General features: G+C 36.5%; 1 protein-coding gene across 2 annotated transcripts in view; it reads right to left on the minus strand.

The window, feature by feature from the left end:
- The window catches only part of LOC106459039 (epidermal growth factor receptor-like), a 221,095-nt gene extending 214,520 nt beyond the window's left edge, over window positions 1-6,575 (minus strand). The window contains exon 1 of one of the 2 annotated variants that reach the window (XM_022385419.1): window positions 6,392-6,575. In XM_022385419.1, coding sequence (XP_022241127.1) covers window positions 6,392-6,485 — 94 coding nt within the window. In that variant the 5' untranslated portion in view covers window positions 6,486-6,575. The remainder of the gene's footprint in view (window positions 1-6,391) is intronic. The other variant, XM_022385417.1, reaches the window with a different exon arrangement.
- Window positions 6,576-8,893: the final 2,318 nt, after the last annotated feature.

The following is an 8,893-nucleotide window of genomic DNA, read 5'->3' on the forward strand; positions in this document are numbered from 1 at the left end:
GCACATTATAATGCCCCCACGGCTGAAAGGGCGAGCATATTTGGTGGGACGGGGATTCGAACCAGCGACCCTCAGATTGCGAGTCGAGCGCCCTAACCACCTGGCCATGCCGGGCCCGATATATACATTATTAGAGTCCATTACTGATACACATTATTAGAGTTCATTACTGATATACATTATCAGAGTTCATTACTGATATACATTATTAGAGTTCATTACTGATATACATTATTAGAGTTCATTACTGCAACGCACATTTATAAATGATTTGTGTAAAATATTTCTGAAAACTGTAATTTGAATTGATAGAAAAACTAATGTGTAATTGTTTTAGAGAACTAAGAAATATTTTAGGGTTGGTCTGGTAACTAGAATCATATAGTTTTTTATTAGCCATACCGTACACTAAACTAGCTGTAACCATACCTTACACTATGTAAACACTGAACAAAATTCTCTTCAAACGTGTAATTCAGCTTGCTGATAACAAAATGTTACTTTCATAAAAACAGGTACCTTAAACTCGTATCAGTAAAGTCACTGTACGTAATAGCGATAACAGTATTACAACACTTGTTGTTCTGTTGATGTCTCAATGTTCGTCGTTCACGCTGAAATATAAAACAAAAATTAAAGCCACACCAGCAACAATTAACTGGAGCCTAGCCTGTCTTATCCAAATTTTAACCTTGTGTTCTCTCGTCCTACTTATCTTCAGAATATAGCACAAAGTCCTTTATCCTATCAATCCCCAAGTGTTCATATTTTTCACCCACGTATTATTATATTTGGTTCTGAGTTGGGGACGGATAGTTGCAGTTAAAGAGGTAGCCCTAAAACCTTATTTCTTGGCAAGATAAGAAACACGTTATATACATTCCAAGTCCCACATTCATCTCAATCAAGTGTGTATGATTCATATTCATTTGTCCAATCTTTCAGCTTGCCTTCTTCCGATAAACTGAAAAGAAAAAGGAAAAAACACGTTTTCTGGAAATATGGCAGCGTTGCTAAGATATCATAATTACATTATTTTATACTGTCAGAATTTTATTACTTAACTAGTTACATTTTAACTTTCCATTCTTCAAATGAACAGGTTAATCCGCCAAAAAATCGAGGCCATAACTTTAAAGCACGTCAAGACTACAAATATCTACTTTTCATTCATAATTGTCCCTGGTGGGTCAGCAGTGATATTATGAATTCACAACACTAAAATCCTGGGTTAGATTTCCCGCGATGGCCAGAATGCAAATAGGCCATTGTGTAGCTTCGTGCTGAAAATAAACGAACGAAAAAAAATCATTTTTTGTGACCCATCATACATCGTACATAATATAACATAACCCATGGACAAGAAGAGACCATTTGGTTTTTCAGCTTTGTCCTTTCACATCCACCCAAGGTCGCGGATAGCTTTCGTGGACCCCAGGGAATGTTTTTCCCCTCCTTCTCAAACAATGTAAAAGTAAATCTGCAAACACTGGCGTACATTTATCCCACTTTGAAATATAATCGTCAATCATTTAGAAAGAACATTATGACATGTGGACATTAGGATGACTTGATGATTGAACGAAATGCCAGCTTCAGTGATAAGAACAATAGATCGAATCCTACAGTTAAATCACGACAGATTTCAATTTTTAGATTATTACTTTTTGTTTGTTTACAGTTACATACCGTTTTGCAGTAAGGGCTATCTGTGCTCTGCCCACCACGGGTATCGAAACCCGGTTTCTAGCGTTGTAAGTCCGCAGACATACCGCTGTGCCACTGGGGGGCTACTAGCAATCTAATTTAGAAATCTGCAGTATCTTTAATAAATTCTAGTACATTTTAATAGGGTTTTATATACATTTATATATATGTTCGTTTTTATATACATCTTATTTCCCATGAGTTTTTGCTGTTTTTTATTTTTAATTTTGAAAAATGAGAACTAATCAAAAAAGTGCTAATCAAATACATTTGGCTAACGTAGTCTGAGTTTTACCGGTTTGTTATTAGACTACGACAGAAGCTCGTCAGTTCGTTGTACAGTACTATAGATTCCATATTTTAGTGTATCGTAATTCTACCACCACCACCCCCGCCCGAAAAAAAAATATATTTTTTTTTGCTATGGTCGTGGGTGGGAACACAAATGATCCAATGCATGGATGAGGCTGGCACTACAGTTCTAACTAATGTAATAATTTTTTATATATCTGTTGCTCTTATAGTTTGCAATTTATAATAATGTAGAAATGAGGTTACGAAGACCTATTTTTGTTATTTTTTAAATGTTTCGTATTGATTGCCCAGAGATTTTGTTTCCTTTCCCCAGTGCCTCTTTAAGGGCCGTGGACCACATGGTAGTTTCCCCGGCCTTCTCGCCTTCTTGGTGGGCGTGCGTCCGCCCTTGGGAAAATACCTTTCCGAAACCTACTCTCTACTTTTCAGGAAATCATCGATTCCACACTAAACTCCTGGAAAGTACTTGTCTCCTTTATTGCCGACCCTGTTATAAAAACATGATTGTCATAACTGAAGCTTAATCTGTCTTTTCCAGGTCTTAAGCTTGTGTCCTCTCGTCCTATTATCTCAAGAATATAGCGCAGAAGCCTAAATTTTATCGATCCCCCAAATAAACTTGTAAAGTTCAATAAGATCACCTCTTGCCTTTCTTTCTTGAGAAAATATGTTAAGAACTCTTAACCTATTTCCGTAAAATAACCCTTTCATCCATGGAATCACTCTAGCTATCCACTGAACCCTTCTTTAGATATCCTTTCTTAGATAAAGAGACCAAACTGTACACATTATTGCAAGTGAGGCCTAGTTAGTGATTTGTATAAAGATTCTTTTGATGTGTAATCAATATATCTATAAATACACCTTAAAATTCCATTAGCTTTGTTGCTAGCAATAGAGCACTTATCTACAACTATGCCAAGATACTTTTCTTCAGCTTACTTCAGCATAATTTCTGATCTGATGGGGACATCCATTTCCAAAACAAAAATACTTCCATCCACCATGCCCAAATTAAGTGTGCATGCTTTGAGACTTCAGGTATTTCGCGTAGCAGTATTCCCTGAATCTCAATCCATTTGAGCATCTGTGGGATGAAATTCAAAGACAAATTCGCCATCATTATCCTCTGCCCATCTCTGTCTATGAATTGCCTACACGTATAATATCGTATAATAGCTGTCATTTGGGCAAAAGCTGGCCTAACCTATTATTACATATATATAATTTATAATAACGTGGTCATACCCTGTAAATGGAAACCAACTCATTAACGTGGCCACGAATCCACCACTAAGGCTTGGACAGTTGAAGCCACACAAGAAGGGTGTGTTGTTATTGCAACTTTTGCCAATTATTTCTTCTCTCACCTGTGCAGAAAAGGCTAAAGCGTGATTCACTGGACGGCATCACCTTTCACCAGTTCTTATTAGTCAAATTTCTATGCTCTTTACATCACTTGAGGCATTTTTCTTGTTGGTAACTGGTTTATGCAACGGTGCCCTACTGTCATAGTCCATTTGTTGCAACGTTCTTCGCAAAGTAAGACTGGAAATTAATGGGTGTGGACTTCCCCACACTGAATGTCTATCAGTTAATATACTGTTTGATGATGGGTGGACTTTACCATATTGTATAACTGCCTATCTCCTCTTTCTGTAACTAATATGTTTGCCTCTACAATTCCACCTAGTAGCAGACATTATATTCATCTTTTTCCATCGCTGATACACTCTATGTCCACACCATTTCGAAATTTCTTCCAGATAAGTAAAGTCCTCACCCCCCAAAAAAGATAACAGACAAAAGGCAAGATTGACCTTTGGTAAGTCCATGTTGATTTTATTTCATTATATCATATTTCAATGAATTATTTTGTAAAGCTTCTTTCATCTGACCTTTGGTAAGTCCATGTTGATTTTATTTCATTATATCATATTTCAATGAATTATTTTGTAAAGCTTCTTTCATCAGACTTTCTATTAGTTTTCCACTACAGAAGTAAGATTATCTGGCCTATAATTTCCGGAGTAACTCATACCAACCCTTTACAGGAGTAACATAATCGTCTCCCTTTTCTTTAAGTACCTGCCTACTCTCTATTGACCTAATTAAAAAGCTTGGTTCTCAAATCTGATCTTTGATCTCCCTTAAAACCTAGAGGAAAATTCTGTCTGGCTCTGGTGCTTTATCTGCTTTTAATCTCTTAATCTTTCTACTTACCACCAAGGGATTAATATTACAATCTCTGCTGACCCACACTTATAAAGGCTGATTAACATAGTGTTTGTAGCAGTAAGAGAATTACACGTGTTGTTTCCGTTTGTTCGTTTTTAACACAAAGCTAACACAATTGGCTATTTGCGATCTGTCCATTGCGGGGAATCGAACACTAGATTTTAGCTTTGTAAGTCCACACACTTATCACTGACCCACCAAAGTACCGTATTGTTTAAATGTTTCTGTTTTGTAATTGATTATTTAGGTTTCTAAATTCATAATTTGAAGATAAAGACAAGAGATCCAGATATAAACTAAGATTGGTCTCATTTTAGCCATCATAGGAAGATTTGATAGTCCAATTAAGGTAATTTGACATGTTGGGGAGTGCTGTTAAATGCCCATTTGGATTAAATGAGGTAATTTGACATGTTGGGGAGTGCTGTTAAATGCCCATTTGGATTAAATGAGGTAATTTGACATGTTGGGGAGTGCTGTCAAATGCCCATTTGGATTAAATGAGGTAATTTGACATGTTGGGGAGTGCTGTTAAATGCCCATTTGGATTAAATGAGATGTTTCATGTGTATGAGTTTTGTGGAATAAAAGGTAATGAGCGTAACTACGTAATACACTGCTTAGAAGTTTTAGATGTTAACTGTTTACCTAAAGCATTTATTTGATCTTGTGTTACATGGTTCAGTTTGTGTGTTTCATCTTAGTATTTAATAACAACATCCGCTTAATTCAGGTTGTGCATAAGCTAGTATAAAGAAAGCCTTGTACCATACTACAAATGCCAGAAGTTTTCCTTAAAGTTCTAACTATATTTCTGTCCAGCATTTTAAATTTGTGGCTATAAGGAAGCTACCAATAATTACTCATGGGGGTTTCACAGTACTGTTATAAAAAAATGCAGCTTATCTTTTCCAAAACTACACTTTCTTTTATTTGTACGTTCTATTGATTTCAGTGCATTTATTTTCTTACGGGAAACTGTTAGTCCTATGTAACACTACAGTATCAGGTTGTCAGGCTTAATAAATTTCAACCCGACTTTTTCGAAAAAGACAAACAAAACAATAACAAGAAAGACTGAGAAAATATTCAAATTAAATTCCATACGAAATTTACAGAGCAACAACAATAATAATGAAAGAAATATTACATCCAAGTATGATATCAAGCAATCCTGATTCCTTCTAAATTCTACCTATAAATTTTCTTTCATTTGCGTCTCATTAATAGCAGTACTTTTACTAATAACGTACAACTACTACTACTATTTTCACTAACGCCGTAATGCTACAGTAAGTCTGTGAAATTGCAACGCTAAAAATCGGGTCTTGATACCCGTGGTGGGCACAGCGCAGATATCTAATTATACAGCTTTGCACTTAACAACAAACAAACAAAAAAGTCATCATACTAATAAAAATAATAATTATCTTAACATCTTTTTCTTACGATTAGTCAACAAACATCGTAAATTTGAGCCTGGCACTAAAAATGCTCGCTCGTTCTGCAGTGGGGGTTAAAATTTAACGGGCAATTCCACTTTTTTCTTCATTGATATAATAGTACCAAGAAAGGGCGGTGTGTGATGTTGGCTAGCTGCCTTCCCTCTACTATATCGCTTCTAAATTCAGAACAGCTAGCGCAGATATCCCCCATGTAGCTTTGAGCAAAATTCAGCAAACAAACAAACAAATAAAATTGTAAGCTTACAGACAAAAGACACAAGCTGTTTTCTTGTGAATTTCTGTGCAATATTTGAAAAACCAAGAAGGTATGTTTTACAATAACTATGATTTCAAATAGAGTATGTATGTCGTACAATATTTCTGTGACTCTTTCTTCTTTCAATAAAACTTACACTTAGTTACAACACCATGTATTCTTCAGCGTTTTCTGCTGTTCTACTATAAAGCATAAAACGATAACATTACAAGTAAAAATATATAAATGAGTTATTTTGCTTGTGAGTGCTGTATTGTGTATATATGCGTAGGGATATTAAGTTGTAAATTCAAGCCAACTCAATACGACCTAAAAAACATTGAAAGCAAGAAGCGGAGTATCTATTCTTAAAGAAGAATAAAAAGCAATAAAACGCGCGTGCATTAGAAAAAACACAACAAAAACTTACCTTTTTCATCCAGTGCCAAACTGTTTTCATGAAGCGTCAACATCCAAGCTATTAGCATAAAACTGATCCCCAAATTATTGGATCTAGGGTACATCTTTCTAATTACTTTGCGCTATATTTACGAGTATTTATCTGACCAACTATTCCTCTAGACACCAACAAACATACTAACAGTCTCGAAGCAACAGGTAGCAGACGCTTACCCTGTAGTTCGGCGCAGTACAGGTTGGTGCAAACTGTAACTTTCAACGCATCTGATTGGTTAATATTTTCTTTGTTAAATAGTACGTTGCAGTAAAGTTTTATTTTAGTTATCTAACGTGTCCTTCTTTGATAATTCACTTAATTTACGAAATACCTTAAGTAACGCTTCAGTAATAAAATTCTTTAAATATTCGAGCTTTTCGAATATTTATTACTCTCCTGCCACCTAGGCGTCACAATTATAACCATTATGAATTATTTTCATTCGGGAACTAATTTTAAAGTAACCAAAAGCCATTCTTTGTAATAATTGAATTTTATTATGTTATGTTTTACAATGTAAGTCAAAATTATTTACCTGATACTATATACGCTTTCTTTTGCATTATGTGTTTAAAACAAAAAATAGGAACGTTCGTTTATCAATCCATTCATACAACTAATTAAACAGGTTGTACGTATCATTGTATAACACTGATATGACCTATTTCTAGGCGTTTTGTCAGTTTGTTCGCATATTTTAATTCGAATAAACAAATAATACGTATATAGATACACTAAGTACCGGATTGACGCATAGACCACCTAGGCCCTGGCCATATAGGGGTCCCGCCGAATACCGAAGGCAAAAATTATGGTTCGTAAAACTAACATATTGTTACGTCTCTGGTCGTTAGTTAATTTTCCGTAAACATTCTTTCCGAAGAAACTTTAGCGATACAAGTCCTTTATTAAATAAAACTAGTTTATTCTTTCTCAATACAACTTTGCAATACACTTAATTTCCACAGTCTCGCTTTAACTTGAACAAACGCTATAATTCACAACGAACGAACGATTCACGCGCTTGACTCAATTGTCGTCTCTATCTCTGTCTGCAATTCAATTACATTGTTGGCGTCACTTCTTGGCGGTCTTATATACAAGAATACCGAAAATCTAGTAAACACTCGAGGCTTCACGAAGGGACATGAATTTTCTAGAAGCTCATGACGTGTTATTAGCGTCACGTGACTTCCGATGTCGTAACACTGCCCCTTCCTTAGTATTGTTCGTCCCGAACAATAGCCACTTACATTAAACCAATAAACAATTAACAATAACTTAATTAAATGTACAGAATTTACAAACACAAAATTAAAATTCAACAAAGTCTCTTAGTTTTACGAGACGTATCTTCTTCCGTACTGGTCTCTGTCTCGTTGGCTTCTGCTTTATGTGGGGCTCATCTGTTTCATCAGGAAACATCCTATCATTGATAACAGTCACATCAGTGGTAGTAACTTCATCAAGGGCTTTACTGTTTCCCTTCTCAAAACCGAAAAGAGTTTCTTCTTCGACAGTGGCTTTTTCAGGTGACACGTCTTCAGCAGCGTCATTTGTTCCGTTGTTCACTTCATCCTAACTGAAATGTCCTGGACCATGATAACGCCAAAGCCTGTTGGCATGCACCACCTTTGGCTTTCCTCGCCGACCACATTTTATCCAGAAAGTCACGTCTGAGAGACAATCCACTATGTCATATGGGCCTTCCCATGGAGAAGACAACTTAGGAGACTTCCCTTTGGTCTTTCTAGGATTATACAACCACGCCTTGTCTCCTGGTACAAAGCTGACTTCAGTAGATCTCTTATCATAAGATAACTTAATCGAATCAGCAGACGTTTTCAAGTTTGAACGCACTTGATGGTGAATATCATCCATCCTTTCTGATAACACTTTCACAAACTCTGACACATTTTCAGGAACTCTTCATAAGGTGGGCGTCCTGTTAACAGATCCACTGGCAACCGAAGTTCCCGACCAAACATCAACTTTGCTGGAGTGTATCCAGTGGCTTCATGCTCTGCTGTCCTATAGGCCATCAACAGTGGAGGGAGTAAGACATCCCAGTCATCTTGGCAGCTATTACAAAACTTTGCCAATTCCTGTCCCAGTGTCCAGTTGTACTTTTCTACCATCCCATCGGACTGTGGGTGAAGTGGCATTGTCCTGGTCTTTCGGATGCCAAACAACTTGCAGCATTCTTGGAACACAGCTGATTCGAAGTTACGGCCTTGATCTGAATGCAGTTCATATGGCATACCAAATCTGAAGAAGAAATCACTAATAGCCGAAGCTACAGTTGTAGCTACCTGATTTGGTAATTCATATGCCTAAGGCCACTTGGTAAAATAATCCATCACCACACAAATGTACTTGTTTCCAGCACGAGTTTGGGGCAGAGGACCAGAAATGTCAAGGCTACTCTTTCCATTGGTGCGCCAACTTGATATAACTTCATTGGGAACACGTCCC

The sequence above is a fragment of the Limulus polyphemus genome, unplaced genomic scaffold (genome assembly GCF_000517525.1).
Source record: "Limulus polyphemus unplaced genomic scaffold, Limulus_polyphemus-2.1.2 Scaffold551, whole genome shotgun sequence".
Classification (NCBI taxonomy): Eukaryota; Metazoa; Arthropoda; class Merostomata; order Xiphosura; family Limulidae; genus Limulus; species Limulus polyphemus.